Here is a 25,369-nt window from a genome sequence, read left to right as displayed (position 1 = left end):
TGTAAAAGCTATAAGAAGCGAACGTTTAACGAATTTGCATTAGTTGAATGCACACTGCAGTTTTTTCCCTTTGCATTTTCCAAACTATGTCTCTGCAGGAACATGGGTGCATCTTTGTGATCTCATGGGATAGGCTTGGCCATAGAGAGATGGAATTCATTCATGGAGTGCCTCCTTTAATGGTTGACCTGCCATTTATTCTAATTCAGACTTTTTGATATTGGCATAGACTACTCCACTGTGGCAACACATTAGGGTAGGGCCCTCAAGTTTGACTCTTTTCATGATTTTCTCTTATTTTCCGGCAAACTTAGTCTCCTAAGTTCTGCATCTTAGTGTGTCTGGTAACTGTAATTTAGAGACCTGCTAATTCTAGCTAATATGTAACCATTCTTTGATCAGTTGCCTCCTTTCAGATAATGATTTCACTGTGCATAAAACTTGGGGGTTGTAGCAATCTATCCTAATAACTGGGGAACCTCTTCTGCCAAAGAGTCCACTTAGCAACTCTGATATAAAACCATAAATGATTATATATAATGACAAGGTATGACAGTAGTGGATAGCTTTGATCTATATTTTTGTTATGGTATTGGATCCCTAAAATATGCAGCTCTTGCTGTTTGTGAATGACTAGTAAGGAAGGGAAACTGTGTGATTCTACTTTGACAAATTTGTCTCTCAGGATTCAAGAACCCCTAATCTCTCAAATTACTATTTTCTTCCTCTCCAAATAAAGCACCTTGTTATACTCTCCATCCCTTCATCAAAACTTGTTCTCAGTTTCTTTATTTAGGTCAATAGTCAAATGACTCAATATCGCAAGTTCTTTAGAAGAGATGCTTTGATTTTAGCAGTATTGCTTATTTAAAACTAAAGATTTAAAGTTAACCCTACTCTACACAATTTTGGACATCAACAATTTCAGAGTATAGATATAGGCAGTGAATACATTCTTAATAGTGGGGAAAAGACATTTCATCTCTCTTTTCTCAGAAACAGATGAGGTAAGACTGGGCACAATGCTCTAGATTTGTCATAATTCCTATTGCTCTCTGTGTTTCAGTGTTCTGCTCACCAATATTCCACATTTTCTGTCAGATGCATTAGGCATTGACCTTTGGAAGATGAAGTTATCTTCTAACTTGTCAATATTTTCCAAGGAGCTTCTCCAGGAATTCTTCAGCATGCAGGCTCTAGCCTTCGGGCCAATATACTCTCTCGTCATCAAAGGCTGTCATATATTATATACTAACCTTAAGTGCTGAACTACATATACGATTAAATACTTTAAGCAAGAAAACAGACAAATGCACACACATGAGAGGTTTGCCAGATTCTGACTTTCTAAAATTAAATGTATGTATAGCTGAAACAAATAATTTGTAATTTCGGACATAGGGATGAATGCATAAACCCTAGCCAAAATCACAATGATAAAATGTAGATCCCCACCAGTATTATCAGTCATGCCCAATGTACTGAATGCTACCATGTGTTACCTCACTGTATTAACAACCCTGATAGTTTCCAGACATGGACAATTTAATTTTGGATGTGACTTTCAAAACCGGTATCAACTGGAAACATTTTTTCTGAGTTGGTGTTCATCTGGAATCAAGTGGACACGTTTTGAGAATATTTATTATACATTTGAGATTTTTGTTACACATAAGAGAAGTAAATATAAAAGTCATAATAAAATGACTTTTCCACATAACACTTTACATTAAAGATTGTGAAGGAATATTCCCTCTATATTTAAAAACATAGGATATTTCCCCTACATGTTAAGTTGACTCGAAGTTTTTATATTCATAAACTTATAAAAGATTTTAATTTGTGCATATTAAAATTTATTCCCAGTTGCACTCTTTCTACATGTTGAACAAATTTTTTTTAATTTTTCCAGTTTTATTGAGATATAGTTGATATATAACATTGTATAAGTTTAAGGTATACAACATATTGATTCGATATGTATATAAATATATATATAGAAATGGTTACCACAATAAGTTTAGTTAACATCCATCACCTCACAGTTAGAATCTTTCTGTTGTACTGAGGACTTTTAAGATCTACTCTCTTAGCAACTTTCAAATATACAATACAGTATTGTTAGTGCACTGTATAGTTTTAATCTTGAGTAAGAAATTTTAAAGTCTTTATATTTATGATGAAATGAATGTTAACTACACAGTTCCAAAAGTATGAAAATAAAGCCATGAGAAAAGTGTTATAAAAGTACTGTATTTTCTCTTGTGTTTAGCATACATTTCCTTTTACATTTCAGAGCTTTTGGATCTAAACAGAACATCAATCTTTCACAGCCCTTTTGGATTTCTTGATCTGCATACAATGCTGCTGGATGAATATCAAGAGAGACTCTTCGTGGGAGGCAAGGATCTTATATATTCCCTCAGCTTGGAACAAATCAACAATGGCTATAGAGAGGTATGGAAACATCAAACTATATTTCAGGAGGGAAAGAAAAGGGGTGAGGGAGATATCTTCTTGTACGGGTGTTACTTGGATTAGTTTTTTCATTTTCTTGGCCACTTTAACATTCTGAGTGATAATTTATTGATAGAAATAAAATATTCGTTAAACATGAAATCATTTTGAGAAAAGCTTATCAATTATCAAGAATGAACTTTTTCAGCACACCAGTGATCTCTGTTTTCCCAGAAGACTTCAGATTGGAGCATTTGCCATTACTCTTGCATGATGGCCCTTGTCACCACATCCGCTATCCTGAGACCTGGATTTGGAACATGCTGATTTGTAGTAGTCCCCTTAGGCTTTATTACTCCAAAATCCCAGCCTGAAGAAATATGGATGTGTCATCTTGATATAGTGAACTCATGTAGTTCTATTGGTAATATCACTAATTCAGATGGATGCTCCTTAAACCTGGAGGATTAAAGTATATTAAAATAGGCAAATGCCCAAGATTTTCAAGGAAAGTTTAACTTAATAAGAAGAAAAGTAGTTTTTGTAGTCTATGCTTATACAGAACTGAATTGGGCTAAACTTTTTTCAGACCCATGTCAACCTTATATAAAAGATGCAGAAATATTTATACTATTAATTTTTTTGCATAAATGTATTACATATTTTCTTATAATTTAATAATTTATTTCTATGTTTGTTAAAATGATCACTATCCATATTTTTTAAAGCCATTTTTAAATAATTTATGATGAAAGGTAGCATCCTTTCGTCCCTGCCAGTTCCTAATTCCTAGAGGAAATTATTTAAAACTGCTCTGTTATTTCTTCTGGTTCTTACCTCCATATTTCTATTTATTTCTATATGTGTACATATTTCTATATGTGCACTGTTATTTCTTGGTATCATTGATTTTACACAATATTTGTTGACTTTCTGTTTAGGAAGATGAAGATTTTAGCTTTCTTTATTTGCAATACGATAGCTAAAATATCTGTGCACTACTGCACCGGCAACACCCAGTCATCTGCCCCCTCATCTTCCCAATACAGCTACACCATAACTTTCAGTTAAGTAATAACTATTTACGTAGTAGTAGCTATTTACATATTATTTAAATACGTTATTATAATTAGGAAAATATATCGCACTTCTTTCCCCCCAGATTAAATATTATCCCTTTTTTCCATTTGCTTATATTTTTATATTACTTTCACTAATTTTTCACCGAACTCTCTACTAGAGTCTTTATACTCCTCTCAATGTAGTGAACTGCAGTGGTTTCCATCAGGTCCAAGTTTTTGGTTTTTAAATTAGTGATATCCATCTTGGTTCTCTTGTCTCAACCGTCGTCCTGGAGCATCCCCTTGGTCTCCTACTTGTATAGCCTTCTTTTTGAATTTAATATGACATTTTACTGAAACACACCTTCTACTAGATTCTTGAAGAAGGATCCAAAGTAAAATTTTGAGTTTTTTATGTTTGAAAATAATATTATTCAAACTTCACACGTAATTGATAGATGGATGTAAAATTCTACAATGAAAATCACTTTCTTCAGAGTTTTGAGGATATTGCTCCATTGTTTTCAGACTTCCAATACACTGCTGAGAAGTCTGATGCCATTCTAATCTCAAAGTTTTGTATATAACCTGTTTCCTGCCACTTCATCCCTCTAATTCTGATCCATGCAGCTCTGTGTTTTAAAATTTCCTCAAATTTCTCTTAGATTTTTTCATCCACTGTGCTGGAACACAATGGACCTTCTACAGAGGACTCTGTGGCCTTCAGCTCTGGAAAATGTTCATTATTTCTTTGCTGTTTTTCCTTCTTTCCATTTTCCTCCCAACTCTCTTTCTGGGACTCCTGTAAGTCAGATTTTTTTTCTCAGTTGTCTGGCCTTCCTATTTTTTATACAGACTTGGAACTGTTTCTTCTGGTTTCATCCACACCCACCACTTTTCCCATTCTCAGTGGGACTCTAGACTTCCAATTCCTGAGAATTTCTGAAGTTCGTTTTCATGAATCAGCTTGTTTATTAGCTCCCTTCACCTTACAGGCATTTAGATTTCAGCTATTCTAGTACGGAAAGCCAGTCAACACTTGTCCACATGTCGTAGAACTTCCCAAACGTTGCTGATATTTCTTTGGCCTCTCCACTCAAGTTCTATTAGTCCTGTTTGGATTATGTCCTTTTACTAACATTTTAGTAGTTACAGGATGGAGTGGAAGCACATATTGTGTTTCACTCTCTTTCCTTTTTTCTATCAACTTTTATTTTCTCTATAGTTCTCAAAAGAGATGATCTCTCTTTGTCTCTACATGTATATTTACAATATATATTTTAAAATTGTATGTGTATTTATATATAAACTATGAATATACATTTATATTATACATACACATACCCTCCCCCATACACACACGCGCATCTCTAAGACCATCAATGACCTCCTCTTTCCAGTCAAATTCAATGGGTTTTTCTCTCCCTCAGATGGTCTTTTCCCACTAACTGTGGCATTCACCACATGGCTTTCTTCTTTTTGTCTCAGTTAGATCATCTACATACTCCACTTTTCTGTGAAGGAATATCTAAGCTAGGGATCATAAGTATGGAGGAGCCATAGAGCAATCTCTGTTATGGGCTGAATTTTGTCTGCCTTATTCATATGCTGAAGCCCTAACCCCCAGTACCTCAGAATGTGACTCTATTTGGGGATGGGTTCTTTAAAGAGGTGATTAAGGTAAAAATAAAGCCATTAGAATGAACCTTAATCCAAACTGACTGATGTCCTTATAAAAACAGGAAATTTGGACACACAAAGAGACATCAGGGATGTGTGCCCACAGAGGAAATACCCTGTGAGAACAGAGTGAGAAGGCAGCCATCTGAAAGCCAAGGAGAGAGGCCTCAGAAGAAACCAATCTTGCCGACACCTTGATCTTAGACTTCCAGCATCCAGAACTGTGAAATTTCTGTTGTTTAAGCCTCCAGTCTGTGGTACATTGTTATGGAAGCCATAGCAAACTAATACAATCCCATATTAAAGTTATAACTATGTGAATATGAAAAGATCCTCCAAAGGATCTGACACCAAAAAGGTTAAGAATCTTCACGTTAAGGAAGTAGTTCTTAAATTGTTGTCCTTTGATCAGAATCATGTAACTCTCATAGAATGGGTCTCTGGAATTCACATTTATAACAAGCTTTCTAGATGACTTTTATTATACAGTCTCATAATTTTCCTGAGCCGTTTCCTATGTGGAACTAAGACCAAGAGATAGCAGCTTCCCTCTCTAATGTGATTCCTCTTTAGAGTAGGGGAAATTGAATCACTTATTCTCCTTTACAGTTTTTGCCTAATTGTACCCTCAAGCCTTTAATGCTGGAAAGACTTGCTTTTATGGAGGAAGTGACCTGTGAAGACTATGTAAGAGTAAGAGACCTGGAAAGTGATGAGGTCTTATGAACTGCATCTTGGGGAGCAAAACAGAATAGTGTGTGTCCATTGAAGCTTCCTGGTGCCAGCTAGCAAGGATGTCAAGGAAAGTAGCGATACAAATTATTACATTGAATGACTTTGCTGCATTCTAGGGTACATCTTCATTTTGTGTGGCCTGAAGTGTCTACAGTTTGGTGGACCTCCTCAGAAAATACAATTATTTCAAACATAAATTTAAAAATTGCTAAGGTCCCCCCCAGGACTGCAAAAGGGCTGAGTGCCAGCAAGGAGTCCCAAAGCTTAAGCTTCATTAGCTCTGAGGTGACTTCACCTCACCTGCATTTGTTATTTGTACTTTTCTAGACTCTTTCCACAGAGTGATTAGCAATAAAACTCCAAACAAGCCTTTTGTGTTTGTTTTCAGTAACAGCAGAGTTAGAGTGAGGTCTGCTTCATAGACATTCTGTTTAAAGGAGTGGACTTAAGAATGAGAGCCGGTGCCTCAGTGCCGTCCAGGCTCTGAAGACGTGATGTGTCTGCTCCCGGACCAAGCTCTCCTCCTGTCTTTTCTGGCCCTTGCTCCTTCGATTATTTACCTGTCATTATATTTTGAATCTCTTCTGCTTTGCTTTATCTAACTCTGAGTTTCTCAATCTCGGTACTACTGACATTTTGCATTAGTCTAAGTTGGGAAAGGGAGTGTCCTGTGCACTGTAGCATGTTTAGCTGTATCCCTAGCTTCCATCCAATAGATGCTAGTAGAACTCTCCCCCAAATCATGACAATCAAAAAGTCTCCAGACATTGCCAGATAACCTCTGCAGGCAAAACTGCTTCAGGTAAAACCGCTAAACCTAGTTCATCATTCTATAAGCAGGATTCAGGACCTCTCATAAAAAAAAAAAAAAAATACTCCCTTAAATCTGTGTCTACCTGGTGATGGAACATACTTCCTTCTTCCTTTGGGATCAGGGGCCTTGAAAGAGTAGCCAAAGCTCATTTTCACTACTTTCTCACTTTCTACTTATTTCTAGGCTCTACACAAAAGAATATAATGTAGGGGCCGGCTCAGTGGCCTAGTGGTTAAGTTCGAGTGCTCTGCTGCGGCGGCCCAGGGTTCGGATCCTGGGCGCGGACACGGCACCGCTCGTCAGGCCACGCTGAGGTGGCATCCCACATCCCACAACTAGAAGGACGTGCAACTAAGATATACAACTGTGTACGGGGGTGGTTTGGGGAGATAAAGCAGAAAAAAAAAAAAAGACTGGCAACAGTTGTTAGCCCAGGTGCCAATCTTTAAAAGAATTAAAAAAATGAATATAATGTAAATATGTTAGAAAGCATAATAATGAAATTAACATCTGTGAACCCACCAGCCAACCCAAGAATGAAAATATCACCTGTCCCATAGTAGGTACAGCTACCCTTATCTCCTCTGCCTTTCCCTCCTCAGGCCTCCTGCTGCCTAGAAGCAATGACCCTGGATTTTATGTTTATCCATTTTTCGTTTTTATTTTTTAAATTATCTTATCATAATGGATGTTTCCCTGTACAGTATATTTTTTCGTGTTACTTGTTTTGAGCTATGTAAAAATGATATACAATAGTATATTGCAGTCTTCTGGAACTGCTTTTTGTTTGGTTTTATTCAGTATTATTTCTTAGATTCAATTATGTTACTTAGAGCATAGTTCATTGGTTGTCGAGGTAGAATAGTGAATTAGGAACACAAATTAGATTTCTAGGTTCAAATCTTGCCTCTGAATTTATAACGTTGGGCAAATTCCTTAACCTCTTTATGCCTCTGTTTCCTCAGTTGTACAATGGAAACTATTAGTCCTTTCTGAGAATAACAATAAGTTAATGCAAGTAAAGAACCAAGAACTATGCTTGACACACATGTATAAGCTGTATATAAACTCTTATTATTCTCTTTGGCTTGTATGTAACATGTTCCATCAGATGAATATAGCACAATTTATTTATCCGTTACCTGTCAAAGGACATTTGGGTGGTATCCGGTATTTTGCTTCATCTGTGTTTCTATGATCATTCTAGTAATCATCTCCCAATACACATGTGCAGGGCATATAATCTGGAGTAGAATTGCTGTTTATAGGTTAATTGCTGTTAATGTTCACCTGTACAAGGTAATGCCAAATAGTTTTCCAAAGTGGAAAGTGGATATGCCAAGTCCCACTCCCTCCAGTGATATTTGAGTTCCTGGTGATACACATACCCTCTAAACCTTCTTCCATTGGTCTGTTTGATCCACAGATTCCTCAACAGTCTTCCCTTCATTCATTTGTTTATCCATGCCCAGTACCTCACTATTTTAGCAACTGCAATTTCACTTTTATTTATTTTTAATTTTACTTATTTGTTTGTAATTTTAATAACCCAATTATTATTTCAGAAGCAGGACATGTACGTTGTAAAAAGTTGGAAAACACAGACAAAACATAAAATAATACCAGATGGTGATAAATGCTATGAAGTAAAATAAAGCAGATAGGGAGATGAGAGTAAATGGGTTGCTGTGTTAAACAGGATGGTCAGGAAAAGATTTTCTGGGATGTGATATTTGAGAAGACTCCTAAATAAAATGCCTCCTATATTTCAAGGCTCAATAACTAGTTGCAGCTAGTGGCTCCAATATTGGAATGTGGAGAGCTAGAGAAGTAACATCAGAGTGTGTGGCTGAGATACATTTGAAGGACCAGACCAATGAAAGAGCAGAGGATAGGACATCAATTGGCCAGGGTGATGGCTCATGAATCATCTTTGTGAAGAGAAAGGCAATAATGTAGGTGAAAAAAAAATTTCAGTTAATGAGGAGGGCACGGCAGAGGATGATGGTAGATGACTACAAGAAGGAGGGATAGCAAGTGGTATGGTTGTGCTCAGATGAGCTTTCAAAGTAGCTGGGGTTTTATTTTTGCTATTTTGTTTTAAGTTTTTATTGGGTAGACAAGTTTGGAGAGAGGCAACATTGATCAGGAAGAGACAAGAAGGATTAATTTAAACATTTTCCTCACATATGAGTTCAAAGTAAAAAAGCCACCATTATTAGAGATGGCCAGTAGAGAAACAGTAGTCTCAAGGGACAATCTGGATTTTATTAGAGCAAGAAGGTAAAAGGACACTGGAAAAATAGGTGGAAGTTACAGGGAATTTTGTTAATGCCAGACCGGGTGTGCCAGATGATTTGAGAACTTCCAAAGGATGGAGTCAGATTGAGTGCTATACAGAGTTGTATGGGGATATGAATCCAAGTAGTGATTTTTGACTAGGAGGCTGGGGTAGTCATTGCTTCCCATGGAGCCTACAGTCAACAGGGTTATGTCATGATTGATTAGACCTGATGATATCTTCAGGGAAGATGAATAACTTTAATTTTTAGCTTCATCAGAAAATAGAAGCCATTAAACAGGTTGATCCTCACTCTCCCACCACCAAGTCTATTGCTTCTGTGGGACTTTTTCTACCTCTCTCCTTGGGTAGAGGAGCTGCTCCTTCTTTTATGAAATGCCACTCCTTCTGGACATGCTCCGCATCCTAGCCTGTTGACTTTTCTTAAGGGTTGATTATCTTCTATCTTTTCTATGTTATCATTCCCTCTACAAATCAGCAACAAATATGGTTTGGTATAGAGGTTCTCAACTTTTGTGTGTGTCACGGATCCATTTGTCAGTCTGGTGAAGAGTTTATGGTCCTTACATGCATTAAGTGAATATGTAGGATTACAAAGTAAAATATTGAAAAAAGTTATCAAAATGTAAATATATTGGAATACAACTATCAAAATATAAAAATAACAATTTGTAATATGAAAACATGTAACTCCTTTATTAACATTAAGTAATAAGACCTAGTAACATCTCATAAGCACCATAATTTCAAACTAATTATGAGTGTTAATGCTATTTTGAGATACGTGCAACAACTCTAAAGTAATATTAAAACGTCTGTTATGTTTCCTACTTTTATATGATAGAAGTGCTAAATTTCAGTTGGAGATTGGTGCAAATAATGATGTGATTTTTTTCAACTGAAGTTGACGAATTCCCTGAATTCTTTTTTAAAGCCCCAGTTAACAACTCCTCCATAATTTCCATCTTATAAAACATTCTAAAACTTCTGACTAAAAATTATTAAAAATTTTTAAGTTTAGCAAAGATGTAGGCCCTCATGATCTACTCTTGTCTCCCTTTTTAGTCTCATCTCCACTTGTTCACACCAACACATTGCTAACAGATCACTTCTATGTGCACCTTTTTCCCAGCTTTATTGAGATAGAATGACATATAACATTGTGTCAGTTTAAGGTGTACAATATGTTGATTTGGTATATTTATATATTGCAAAATGATTACCACTATAGTGTTAGCTAACACCTCCATCATGTTATATAATTACCATTTCTTTTGTGTAGTGAGAACATTCAAGATCTACTCTCTTAGCAACTTTCTAGTATATAATACAATATTATTAACTATAATCACCATGCTGTACATTAGGTTCCCAGAACTTATTTGTCTTTTAACTGAAAGTCTGTACCCTTTGATCAACACCTCTCCATTTCCCCCATCCCCTTGCTTCTAGCAACTATTATTCCTTAAAAAAAAATTTTTTTCTATTGAGGTAACACTTGTTTATAACATTATATAAATTTCAGGTATCCATCATTATATTTTGATTTCTGTGTATACTACATTATGTTCACCTCCCAAAGACTAATTACCATCCATCACAGGTACACATGTAGCAACCAGTATTCTATTCTCTGTTTCTGAGTTCAGCTTTTTTAGATTCTACATGTAAGTGATACTGTACAGTATTTGTCTTTCTCTATATGACTTATTTTACTTAGCATAATGCCCTCAAGCTCCATTCACGTAGTTGCAAATGGAGGGATTTCCTTCTATCTCATGGCTGAATAATATTCCGTTGTACATATACACCACATCTTCTCTACCCATTGGTCTGTTGGCAGACACTTAGGTTATTTCCATATCTTGGCTATTGTAAGTAATGCTGCAGTAAATAGGGAAATGCAGATCTTTTCAAGATTTTGTTTTCATTTCCTTTGGATATATATCCAGAAGTGGGATTGCTGGATCATATGATAGTTCTAGTTTTAAATTTTTGAGGAACCTCCATGCTGTTTTCCATAGTGGCTACACCAATTTACATTCTCACCAACAGTGCATAAGCGTTCCCTTTCCAACACTTGTTATTTCTTGTCTTTTTGATAAGGGCCATTTTAACAGATGTGAGATGATAACTCATTGTGGTTTTGATTTTCATTTCTCTGATTATTAGTGATGTCAAACACCTCTATTTTCTTCTTAATATCTCCTTATCCTTATACACTCTTCTTGCCTGGAATTGCCTTCAAGCATAGCCACTGTTTTTTCTTTTAAGCTATTTTCTTCCTCCTCTAAACTAGATTTTGAGAAGGTTCTCCCAGGCCTTCCTTATTCCTTGGTCTGGTTTTGATTCTCATATTGTATTAAAATTGGCTGTTTACTTGTCAGTCTACTTTATAAGATGGCTCCTTAAGAATAGGTACTGTGTTATGTTCATCTTTGAAGATGTAGGTACTCAAAGAATCCAGACACTGAAAGAATAAAAATGTGCCTGTTGCTAATCCTGATATCATCTAATAAATCTGCTTTCCTCAGTGTCTGCCCTCTTGCAAATCCCATTATACTTAATTGTCAGAACTATTTTCAAACTAATTATTCTCTAATTTCTTTTAGGCTAATTTTGTCTGCTTTCTACCCTCTTCCTCGCCAACCACCTACCCACTTCCCCACTGGCACACAGAGTGAGGATGTTGTTTTACAGTGTGGAAATAGTTCTTACTTTAACTGCACATTAATGGTGCCTGATGATCTGGTAAATAATATCTATGCTTTGGCCCTACCCCTGGAATGAACTGAGGAATAATTAGTGGTACTTTTTAAAACTTTCCCTGGTGATTGTAATGTGCATCCAACATTGAAAATACCGGAGAATTATGTGTCCCTTAAGCCCTAGGAAATACTGGTCCTATATGTAATGTTAAGTAAATAATTGTTTTATATGTAATAATGAGAACTTACATAGTTATATAAGACTGATTTTTCTCATGCAATTTTGAAATAGATAAGAACTTACCATTTAACAGACTCACTGTATTATATTAGCCTTTTTTAGTTACTGAATTTGCATTATAAATTATTTAATTCATTGCATTTCCTAGGCCACGTAATAACACTCTTTTCACAGTGAAATTCCGCTCTGTTATATCTTTGTCACATTTGTAAAAGACCCTTGACCTTCACTCAAAAATAGGAAAGTCAATCCTAATGGTAAATCATACTCTTCACTGTAAAAATTCTAACTTTATAATTCTGTTTGTCTTATCTAATATGAGAACCTCCCATCTGCCAAAAGAGGGAAGCTTCTGCACGTTACTCTCTTCTAAAGTTTCTAAAATCCACAGATAATGGGAGAATTCTTAGATTAGAACTCTGATTTCATCAGGAATTTTCTAAGAAATTTTTTAAAAAGCCATTAAGTGCCTAGAACAGTGCCTGGAACATAGTAAGTACCCTCTAAATATTTGCTGTCATGATTATTATCTAAACTAGACATAGAATCAGCACATGATTCCAATATACTGCCATTTCTAAGTGAGGTGTAAGAATACTACATGCTTTTAGGGGCTATTCAACTAAGTTCTAGAAACATATATAGTGATATGACATACGCAGAAATGAATAAAATGGCTCCTACCCTAAAATATTTATAACATAATGGAGAAGACACATGTACAGACATTTGTCATAGCACAATTTGAATGGAACTATAATAAAGGTCCAAATAAAATGCTCAGAAAGTATATAAAAGCTGAGGCCTGGGGTTTCCTGGAGGAGATATAAATTAAATTGGGCTTTGAATGATAGTTGGACTTTTTATTCGCACAGTTTGGTAGTGGGAACAGAGTGAGTAGTGGGAAGAAGGACGGAAATCTTAAAGCAGTTTGAAATAATGACTAATATCCTTGGCTGAAGTAAATAGGTGAGATGGGTGCATATGGGTGAGAACAGGGTACAGAGTGAAAGTTAAGGATTAAAATGTGGTTGAGAATAGATACTGAAGAATGCTGACTATTATGCTGTTGAAACTTAATCTCCTAGGCAATGCAGGAACCAGTGGGAGATTCTGAGTATGTGCATAACACAATTAGAATTGTAGTTTAGTGTGATTGTTTTAGCAGCAGCATGTTGAATAGATGGAAGGAAGAGATTAGAGTCATGAAGCCAGTAAGTAGCAGTCACAATTTAAAACCATGTCCACCTGTCTTAGAAGCCTATACTCGTTGCACTATGTCACATCATTGAGAGCCAGGTTACTACTTTGGTGTGAATTTCATGTCGCCCACATTGGTCTTCAGTGTAACACTAGTTCTGCCTTTAGTTATAAGGTATTTCTTTCCTCTTGGTTCTTATTACCTTTTCATGACTATATTTTACCATAACAATGATGAACAAATTAGTGAGACAGTTGTTGGTGAGAGTAGTGGAGAAAAACCACTGACTAATATGAGAAGGAAGTGTATCCCTCTTGTTTACTTACAGTAAGGGCTGAGAGCCCCAGGAGGCTCTAGTATTCAACCACAGATAGGAGATTAGCTTGTCTGTGTTCTGTCTTATAGCCCCTTGCAATCCGTGCACATTTAAGAATTACTCAGATTTCCTGAAAAACAAATCAAAATTATTCTCTGGAAGATAGCAATACTAGTTTGAGGTATAAAATTTTCTTTTCTTTTTTCATTCCATGATGAAATCAAAAGTGATTGTTTGTTTACTAAATCTACATTTTAAGGGACTTCATAGAATATTCCATATTCAGTAATAAACTTTCAGTTTAACAAAATTTCACTCACAGTTTTCCTCTAAGTGTCTAAATTTTAGTGCTTTTTTCTGAAATTATTCTCAACACTATTATTTTTACCTAAAATTGTACTCTTAATTTGGATATCTGTAGATATAGCGCTGTTAGACACCTTTGTAAAAATATTTATACTTTTCTCATTTATTCAACTTTATTGCATCAAAGGTGAAAAAAATCTTGTATTTTAAATTTAATTTTTTGTTGAGTGAAAGGCATTAAAATGTAATTTGCATATAAATAGCAGATGGTATTTCACATTAGTGATAGCAATTGAGTAAATTTCATCCACTAAAAAAGGTATGCATCAGGCCAATAATGTTTTTGTAGTTATAATATTGTTCTAATTCAAATACTTTGGAGTATAAACATTTCAAATACAAATCTTGTCTATAATCCAAAAGATTATAATTCTGCCATAAAAACTACTTGAGTAATGACAGTCATTATAATTAAGTATAAAAGCATAAACACTGAGAAGGATAATGTGTGTCAGGTTAAAGACCACCACCTATAAACCATTAGGACTCTTTTAATGTGTCATCGTCAAAATATATTTTCTTGATTTTAATGATATTTATAGGACGTAGAATTAAAATTACATTAATGGACGCTGATACTATACATAGATGTAAAATATAGAAAGAAAAACTAAAATATAAACATTCACTATTATTCAATTATTCATTAGCATAATAGAATTGGGAAGAGAATATTAAATGAGTTTATAATAGTGTCTTAGTCAATTAAATGTATTCCATGAAGAGAGATGAAGAGAGACATATTAACTGGATCGTTTTATTTAATTTTTTTAAAATAAGAAGGGAAATGCTCTTCTTTTAGACAGTTAAATGATTTCTTCTTTGTTTATCTGCTTTTGCTCTCCTAAATGTCTGAGTGTCATAACATCTTGTAACAATAAGTTGTTAAATCCTTAATCCTGGTATAATTATGAGACTCAATAGGGAGTCCAGAAGAAATTACTTTGTAATTAAATTTTTATTTTATTTTATGTTTCATTTATCCTTTGAGATATGCAGGAATAGTAAATGGCCTGTTAATGTATATTGAAACAATGAAACTATATTGTAGGAGTATTGTGATGAAATGATGTGTATTTAACCTTTTGCTTTTTGTACCATTTTTGGTGCAGGGATTTGGAAATATCATTATATCCTGTTGTTACTGCCTTTAAAAATATTTTGTGTGAACAAACAGTTTAATTTTACGGTGTTTTTTGGACACTAAATTCTGGAGCAGAACCAAAAGACTTCCTGACTGCCAAAACAAGTGAAGAAAATCATTTTTCCCTTACTATCTTGGCAGAACATTTGTACATGATAGCTTTAAAATAACTTTCCATTTCCAGTGAGGTCTTTCTCTGTCATCTTTTCTCACCTTTGTGAACATTTGAATGCAGTCCTGAGACTGTTAAATTTTGTTGAAAAACCAAACCAAAACAACAACAGCAAAAACAAAACGAGTAAATTTATAACTCCGTTGTTCCTTTGGAGAGTTCCCATGTGTTGGATTTTATAGTAGTGAGTGTTCATAATTTAATCTCTACCTCTCTTCCTTCCATCTACCCAAAATGATCTGGTTAAGATCCCTTTCTCTGCCCTCAGCAATCCTACTAGTCTTTCAAAGTCCAGATTATTGCTAACATCTTACAGGATTTCCTCCCTGATTAAATTGGAAATTGTTACTTGTCTCATTCATCTGACACTGATTACAACATTTTCGTGTCAATGAAGTCTTATCTCTCAAACTTTACTGGAAGCTCCTTAAGTGAATTGATTTTTCAAAGCATGTGATGGAAGTGTATTGATTGATACAAGTCAGTCAATGGACGTTGAGTAAACAGTGACTGCATTTAAGGCATTGTACCAGGTAGGTATTGGTAGGGATACAGAGATAAGCCACTGCCTTGCCCTCTGTAACTTATAGTCTAATGAAAGAACTGAAGTTAAATACACAAATCATTATCGTCTTAGGTAGAGAAGGTAAGAAAAACAATACAGAGGATCAAAGGAGGGAGAAATGCTATGTCTTGAAAAAGTTAGCAGGAAAGAGTTTTTTGTGAAACACTGTGAGATGTACCTAAAATAATGATTTTGTTACTCCTAGAGTAATTGCATTATTAGGTTTGCTACTAGAAACACTTATTCTGACAATACTAGAATCTTCGCCATTACGTAATATGTTATCTTTTCTTTGTGTCAAGAACTGTGAAGGGTCTGAGATTTCACCTCATTTTCAAGACAATAAGTTAGCCTGTCACCATTTCATAGATGTTGGCAGAAGATATGAAACTCATGGGTTAGAGATAAAGGACTCTATTACTCACAGCAGGCATGCAGTATGAGCTTCATGTTTCCATCAGTTGCCTTTTCCCCCTCAAGTCTCCCAGGGAGTGAGGCTTAGCAGCCCAGATAGACACTGCATACACAATGAATATATGTTATACCTGATTAATCTCAAACTTAGAAAACTCCCAATTTTCTAAGGGGTCTGCTAGCAAACCTGTCCAACCTCTGCCTAGAGGGAGACATTATCTTTATTATCCTGGTCAGGAAACAAATCTTCCATTTGGCTGGAGGGAGATTCTATCTCTATCTTCCAAGACTGTTTGAAAAGACAGTATAGAAGAAAAGCTGTCAATTGATGTGTAGAAATGCTATGGAGAATTTCCCCCCAAATAGCATGTTCAAATAGTCCTGGAAATAATCATTATGAAGTAGTGATTTAGGGGAATGTAGGATAATATATGGAGATTGTTTTACTGACCAGGATCTATTTGAACATTGAAAAGCTGAACTTGGTATATTTTTCCAAAGAATTGGTTGAGTTATCTAATACTTCCAAATTGCGGAAATACAGTTTAAAGAAGTCATCATTTTACATAATGAAGAAAAATAAATAAGAAAGGATGCTGATATTCTGAGAAGAAGTGTCTTGCATCTCATAAGTTGTATGTTAAGAATATAAAACATTATTCTGAATTACTGATGAGGTGTTCGCTAGTCATGAAAATCTTTCCAATGATAGATGATCCTAAAATGAATTTGTATTTTGTTTTATGTTTATATATATATGTATACACACACATTATAGAAGAGCCTTTTTAACAATTTATGCACCCATAGTAAAATTATACTTCCAAAACCAAATTGAATCTCAAGTTAGAATGGATTTTAGAAGTCATCTGAGAAAATCTATCCCTCAGTACAAGAATTTTTTCCGAAATAATGAATCAGTAAAGTTTATAAATTCTACAGTTTCACTTCCAGGATCCTTATTCTTAATCCTCACAAGTGAGTATTGTTAATAACTCTCCTCAGGCTGAGGCAAGGCTGCAACCGAACCTAATAGTGAAGTATTTGTGTGATGTCTTTCCTGAATCATGCATGATCCACTGATAGATTCATTGCTACAATCAAGAATATTGATTCCAGGAGAAGAGCCAAGATGGCGCCGTGAGTAGTCCTCTTTGTCTCTCGCCCTTCGAGTCTACAATTATTTGGACACTTATCGCTTGACAAAGGATATCCAGACAGCATCTCAGGACGTCTGAGACACCCACGCGACTATACATCGGAAGGCGGATGGACTTTCCTCCGGGAGGATGTGGAAATAGGTGAAAACTCTCCGACCCCGACGGGCAGCCTAGTACCCGCAAGCGGCTTTCTTCCAACGGACGCCCCCAGAGGATCCACACACATCTAGGGCAGGAGCGAGAACACAACAGAGGAGCGACGGTGGAAACAGGTGACCAGAACCCTACCTAAACCCCCCGCAATTACTCCTAAATGCAGAGGGAAACTTTGGAGTTGCACACCTGAGCCCGCGGGGAGAGTCTCTCCCCACCATTGGCGGGGAGACCCAGCCTGGTGCTCGGGGCGCCCGGAGGGTCCCAGAGAGAGACACGGAGGGCAGGGAGATCTCCCAGCTGCCGTTGCCCGCCCCGTGGGACTAGGGATTGCCGGAGATCTCGGAGAGGACCGGGGCGGGGGGAATTTTCAAAGGCCGGTCCTGTGACCCGGAGGGGAAGCGCCGGAGCTCCGCCCGGGCAGCAGACAAAACTCTCTGTCTGCCGTTAGCAGAGGGGCCACGCTGAGCATTCACGGCTCTGGGAGAGGCCTGGAGAGAATCCCAGAGGGCGGGGCGACCCCCAGCTGCCGTTGCCCACCCCGTGAGGCTAGGGATTGCCCGAGATCTCAGAGAGGACTGCGGCTGGAGAGAGTTCCAGAGACCCAGCTTAGTAGCCTAGGGGGAAACCCTACAGGCTCACAGCAGCCTTAGGGAAAGCCTCTGCACAGCACCAGTAGAAGGCACCCAGCCGCCAGCCACAAGGCTGGAAGACCCCAGGGCAAAAGCAGCATAGCTAGGTGTACTAACCACAGACTGTAGAAGATGCCAATAGCTCTCCTGCGACCTATAGAGGACAAGTGAGATTTGGTGGGTGCCGACAGCAACGGAGCGACAAATATAAGTGATCCCACCCCTGGCCGCTGGAAAAGCCCATAACACCGTTGCAGACCCCAAGGAGAGAGCACATCTAGGTGGGCTGCAACAGTAGGCACCAGCAGCCTGAAGCCCCCCTGTGACGGCCCCCACGGCAGAGGAGGGAATCCAAAGGGCCACTGTGGCTACGAAGAGGGGCCCAGGCCCAGTTAGCAACTACAGACAGGGTTCCTGGTTGGTGAAATATAAACAGCTGCTCCTCCCACCGCAGCAGCTGAAACAAGTGAAAGGAGCAACTAAACTCTATCTCCATGCGGAGGCACAAATCAACAACATCAAGCAATATGAAAAAATACATTAAATCTCCAGAACAGAAAGAAAGCAACAAATACACAGAAAACAATCCCAAAGAAAATGAGATATATAACCTAAATGACGATGACTTCAAAACAGCCATCATTAAGATTCTCAATGAGTTAAGAGAGAATTCTGACCGACAACTCAACGAGTTCAGGAGCTATGTCACAAAAGAGTTTGATACGATAAAGAAGAACCAAACAGAAATATTGGAAATGAAGAACACAATAGAGGAGATTAAGAAAAATCTAGATGCTCTGAACAGTAGGGCCGATAATATGGAGGAAAGAATTAGCAATTTGGAAGATGGCAATATAGAATTGCTGCAGGCAGAGGAGGAGAGAGAAGCAAGACTTAAAAGAAATGAAGAAACTCTCCGAGAATTATCAGACACAATTAGGAGATGCAACGTAAGGATTATAGGTATACCAGAGGGAGAAGAGAAGGAGAAAGGGGCAGAAAACCTATTCAAAGAAATAATGGCTGAGAACTTCCCAAATCTGGTGAGGGAGATGGATCTTCAGGTGACAGAAGCCAATAGATCTCCAAACTTTATCAATGCAAGAAGACCAACTCCACGGCATATAGTAGTGAAGCTAGCAAAAGTCAACGACAAGGAGAAAATACTAAGGACAGCCAGGCAAAAGAAACTAACCTACAAAGGAACCCCCATCAGGCTATCAGCAGATTTCTCAGCAGAAACTTTACAGGCTAGAAGAGAGTGGAATGATATATTCAAAAATCTGAAGGACAAAAATCTACAGCCGAGAATTCTCTACCCAGCGAAAATATCCTTCAAATACGATGGAGAAATAAAAACTTTCCCAGATAAACAAAAATTAAGGGAGTTCATTGCCACAAAACCTCCTCTTCAGGAAATCCTCAGGAAAACCCTCATTCCTGAAAAATCCAAAAAAGGAAAGGGGCTACAAAACCAAGAGCAGAGGAGATAAGTAGAAGGACAACAACAGAGAGTAGCAGCTCTACATCAGAACAGATTAAACCATGGGACGAGAAACAAAGGAAACTGAAAAAAACCGGAAAACAAGACACAAAATGGGAGTGGTAGGCCCCCACGTCTCAATAATCACTCTAAATGTAAATGGATTGAACTCCCCAATCAAAAGACACAGAGTGGCAGGATGGATCAAAGAACAAGATCCAACAATATGCTGCCTCCAGGAAACACACCTCAGCCCCAAAGACAAACACAGACTCAGAGTGAAGGGATGGAGAACAATACTCCAAGCTAATAATGAACAAAAGAAAGCAGGTGTCGCTATACTAATATCAGACAAGGTAGATTTCAAAGCAAAACAGATAAAGAAAGATAAAGAGGGACAGTATATAATGATAAAAGGGACTCTACACCAAGAAGACATAACACTTATAAATATATACGCACCCAACACAGGAGCACCAAAATTTGTAAAGCAACTCTTAATAGAACTAAAAGAAGACATCAACAACAATACAATAATAGTAGGGGACCTCAACACACCATTAACACCAATGGACAGAACATCCAGACAGAAAATCAACAAGGAAATAATAGAATTAAATGAAAAATTAGACCAGATGGACTTAATAGATATATATAGAACACTTCATCCAAAAACAGCAGGTTACACATTCTTCTCAAGTGCACATGGAACATTCTCAAGGATTGACCATATTTTGGGAACCAAAGCAAACATCAATAAATACAAGAGAGTTGAAATAATATAAAGCATCTTTTCTGATCATAACGCTATTAAACTGGAAATCAACTACAAGAAAAAAGCAGAGAAAGGTGCAAAAATGTGGAGACTAAACAATACGCTTCTCAACAAACAATGGATCATTGAAGAAATTAAAGAAGAAATCAAATTTTATCTGGAGACAAATGAAAATGAGACATACCAAATCATTTGGGATGCAGCAAAAGCAGTCCTAAGAGGGAAATTCATCGCAATACAGGCTCACCTCACTAAACAAGAAAAAGCTCACGTAAGCAACCTCAAACGACACCTAACGGAACTAGAAAAAGAAGAACAAACAAAGCCCAGAGTCAGTAGAAGGAGGGAAATAATAAAAATAAGAGCAGAAATAAACGATATTGAAACAAAAAAGACAATAGAAAGGATCAATGAAACAAAGAGTTGGTTCTTCGAAAGAATTAACAAAATTGACAAACCCCTAGCCAGACTCACCAAGAAAAGAAGAGAGAAAGCGCAAATTAATAAAATCAGGAATGACAGAGGAGAAATCACAACAGATACCAATGAAATACAAGAGATCATAAGAGAATACTATGAAAAACTATATGCCAACAAATTGAACAACTTGGAAGAAATGGACAAATTCCTAGACTCCTACAATCTCCCCAAACTGAATCAGGAAGAAATGGAGAATCTGAATAGACCAATCACAAGTAAGGAAATAGAAACGGTAATCAAAAACCTCCCCAAAAACAAGAGTCCAGGACCAGACGGCTTCTCTGGAGAATTCTACCAAACATTCAAAGAAGACTTAATACCTATTCTCCTCAAACTGTTCCAGAAAATTGAGAAAGATGGAGAACTCCCTAACACATTCTATGAAGCCAACATCACTCTGATCCCCAAACCTGACAAGGACAACACAAAGAAGGAGAACTACAGGCCGATATCACTGATGAACATAGATGCAAAAATCCTCAACAAAATTTTGGCAAACCGATTACAGCAATACATCAAAAAGATTATACACCATGATCAAGTGGGATTTATACCAGGGACACAGGGATGGTTCAACATCCGCAAGTCAATCAACGTGATACACTACATCAACAAAATGAAAAACAAAAACCACATGATCATCTCAATAGACGCAGAGAAAGCATTCGACAAGATCCAACACCCATTTATGATAAAAACCCTCAGTAAAATGGGTATAGAAGGAAAGTACCTCAACATAATAAAGGCCATATATGATAGACCCACAGCCAACATCATACTCAATAGACAAAAGCTGAAAGCCATCCCTCTGAGGACAGGAACAAGACAAGGGTGCCCACTTTCACCACTCCTATTCAACATAGTACTGGAGGTGCTGGCCAGAGCAATTCGGCAGGAAAAAAAAATAAAAGGAATCCAAATAGGTAACGAAGAAGTAAAACTCGCGTTGTTTGCAGACGACATGATCTTATACATAGAAAACCCCAAAGAATCCACAGAAAAACTATTAGAAATAATCAACAACTACAGCAAAGTAGCAGGATATAAAATTAACGTGCATAAATCAGTAGCATTTCTATACACTAACAATAAACTAACAGAAAAAGAACTCAAGAACTCTATCCCATTCACAATCGCAACGAAAAGAATAAAATACCTTGGGATAAACTTAACCAAGGAAGTGAAGGATCTATACAATGAAAACTACAAGACTTTCTTGAAAGAAATTGACGATGACATATAGAGATGGAAAGACATTCCTTGCACATGGATTGGAAGAATAAACATAGTTAAAATGTCCATACTACCTAAAGCAATATACAGATTCAATGCTATCCCAATCAGAATCCCAAGCACATTCTTCACAGAAATTGAACAAACAATCCTAAAATTCATATGGGGGAACAAAAGACCACGAATTGCTAAAGCAATCTTGAGCAAGAAAAACAAAGCCGGCGGAATCACAATCCCTGATTTCAAAACATACTACAAAGCTACAGTGATCAAAACAGCATGGTACTGGTACAAAAACAGGTCCACAGGTCAATGGAACAGAATTGAAAACCCAGAGATAAAACCACACATCTATGGACAGCTAATCTTCGACAAAGGAGCAGAGGGCCTTCAATGGAGAAAAGAAAGTCTCTTCAACAAATGGTGCTGGGAAAACTGGACAGCCACATGCAAAAGATTGAAAATCGACCATTCTTTTTCACCACACACCAAAATAAACTCAAAATGGATCAAAGACCTAAAGATTAGGCCTGAGACAATAAGTCTTTTGGAAGAGAATATAGGCAGTACACTCTTTGACATGAGTTTCAAAAGAATCTTTTTGGACACTGTAACTCCTCAGTTGAGGGAAACAATAGAAAGAATAAACAAATGGGACTTCATCAGACTAAAGAGCTTCTTCAAGGCAAGGGAAAACAGAATTGAAACAAAAAAACAGCTCACTAATTGGGAAAAAATATTTACAAGCCACTTATCCGACAAAGGGTTAATCTCCATAATATATAAAGAACTCACACTGCTTAACAACAAAAAAACAAACAACCCGATCAAAAAATGGGCAGAGGACATGAACAGACATTTCTCAAAAGAAGATATGAATATGGCCAATAGACACATGAAAAGATGTTCATCATCGCTAATCATCAGGGAAATGCAAATCAAAACTACACTAAGATATCACCTTACCCCCGTTAGATTGGCAAAAACATCCAAAACCAAGAACGACAAATGTTGGAGAGGTTGTGGAGAAAGAGGAACCCTCATACACTGTTGGTGGGAATGCAAACTGGTACAGCCACTATGGAAAACAGTATGGAGATTTCTCAAAAAGTTAAAAATAGAAATACCCTATGACCCAGCCATCCCATTACTGGGTATCTATCCCAAGAACCTGATATCAGATATCTCAAGAGTCCGTTGCACCCCTATGTTCATTGCAGCATTATTTACAATAGCCAAGACGTGGAACCAGCCTACATGCCCAGAAACTGATGATTGGATAAAGAAGATGTGGTATATATACACAATGGAATACTACTCAGCCATAAAAAAAGACGAAATTGGCCCATTCACAACAATGTGGATGGACCTCGAGGGCATTATGTTAAGCGAAATAAGTCAGTCAGAGAAAGACGAACTCTATATGACTCCACTCATAGGTGGAAATTAGTATATTGAGAAGGAGATCTGATCGGTGGTTACCAGGGAAAAGGGGGGGTGGGGGGAGGGTACGGAGGGGGAAGTGGTGTACCCACAACATGACTAACAAAAATGTACAACTGAAATTTCACAAGCTTGTAATCCATCATAACATTAATAAAAAAAAAAAAAAAAAAAGAATATTGATTCCAGGATTTTGTGTGTGCTTTTGGTTTGTTAGGTGGTTTTCTTTTATATCCCTACTTTTTTCCTCTTTTTTGTGCCACAACATAACAGAAAAGCTCATATGTTTTCATTTAGAAGTTTATATACTACACTGTGAAATAAGAACATCTGATGCTGAATATATTGTTAGTAAGAAACTTTTGGGGGCCCATTACACTAATAAGAACACCAAAATAATATTTTATACCTATAATTCAAACCATCAGCGCTTATTCCTGTGATAATAAATTTAATCATATAGGGATCATCATAGTAAAATGCTATTGTCACCACTTTTATAAATTTCCACTATTGTTCATATATCAGGGAGTGGGTTTGGCTACATAATGTGTGAGTTAACTGATAAGCCTCTTCCACTTCTAGCATGTAAGTGTCAAACCTGATATTTTATGGAGCACAGCTTAAAAAGAAAAGCTTAAATCTTGACCATATTCAGGATTCAACTTGTGTATCAGATTTCAAAAACTAAACTGCTTATTGTGGCCAGTCAGGTAGAAGAAAAGTCTGAAGCAAATCAGAGACTGCCTGTCCCATTGAAAGAAGGCTTCAGACTTTCAACTGCAGAGGAATGTTGCCACATAGGAATGTATGCATGTTGCTTGTCTTCACATTTTTCTAAAGAAACTAAAAATCTGGGTTCTTATGCAAAATTGCTCATTTTTGAATGTTGGCCACTAATTTAAAAATAATTAAGCAGTATACTCAAATAAAAATGCATCCAATCAGCAACAGCTAATATGTGGTTCCGTAACCAGAATGTCTTTCCAGGCTAACAGAGCACAGAATGGGATGGTGGTGGATGTAGGGAAAGGAGATATCAGGGAAAGATAATAGGGACCTTAAGGGAAAAAATAAATTGCATAGGTAGGAAAAGCAATAGAGTCTAATGACAGTAAACATTGACACTGGGTAGCAGGAAGCCATACCTGAGCCTTTCTCAATCTAGGCCCTGAAGACTCTTAAGGAGAAAAAGGCTATTTTTAAAAATAATGTCTTGAGAATCCCAAGCTACTCTACTGGGAAGTTTCTACTTCTTTACCAAAATGTTAACTTGAGAATGGAAGATGATTGCTTACTAAAAGAAGGGAACCAAAAAAAAAATATTTATAGCCTGATTCAAAGAAGCCATAGAGATAAGAGAGGAAGATAGAACATCTTAGGAGTTCTATATACCAGTTCATGCAGATCTAAGGTGCAGGATTTTGGAGGCAAAGACGAAAAAACTATAGGGTGTTCTGGTGACAGCCAGCCTCCCGCAAAATGGAATCCATCATCACCTGACCACCAGAGCCATGAAGATGATACGTTAGCATGAGAAGGTGCTCCATGGAATTTTGAGAGAGACACAAGAAAGGAGGCTGATTGAGCTTCGTCAGTCTGGTGGGGAAGGGTGATTGATCCAGCAGATGTGGGGATAAACTATTATCTAGGAGGCTTAAGGTCTTGAGGCACAGGAAACATTTGAGAACTTACCAGTTGCTACAGTTACTCTATGGTTCCTACCCGTAGATCTACTGCATTGTGAAGTTGGACAGAGAATGCCACATAATTTTAAAGAAGCTCCCAGATAATACCGCATCTTTGATAAAGTTGTGGTACAGATTAATTTAAA

General features: G+C 37.0%; 1 protein-coding gene across 3 annotated transcripts in view; it reads left to right on the top strand.

Moving 5' to 3' along the window:
• The window catches only part of SEMA3E (semaphorin 3E), a 260,812-nt gene that overhangs the window by 143,464 nt on the left and 91,979 nt on the right, over positions 1-25,369 (top strand). For all 3 annotated transcript variants that reach the window (XM_046668802.1, XM_046668801.1, XM_046668803.1), the window contains exon 2: positions 2,297-2,457. In XM_046668802.1, coding sequence (XP_046524758.1) covers positions 2,297-2,457 — 161 coding nt within the window. The remainder of the gene's footprint in view (positions 1-2,296; positions 2,458-25,369) is intronic.

This window comes from Equus quagga, chromosome 8 (genome assembly GCF_021613505.1).
Source record: "Equus quagga isolate Etosha38 chromosome 8, UCLA_HA_Equagga_1.0, whole genome shotgun sequence".
Taxonomy (NCBI): domain Eukaryota; kingdom Metazoa; phylum Chordata; class Mammalia; order Perissodactyla; family Equidae; genus Equus; species Equus quagga.
Note: the sequence above shows the minus strand (reverse complement) of the source record. Positions and strands in the feature narration are given on the sequence as shown.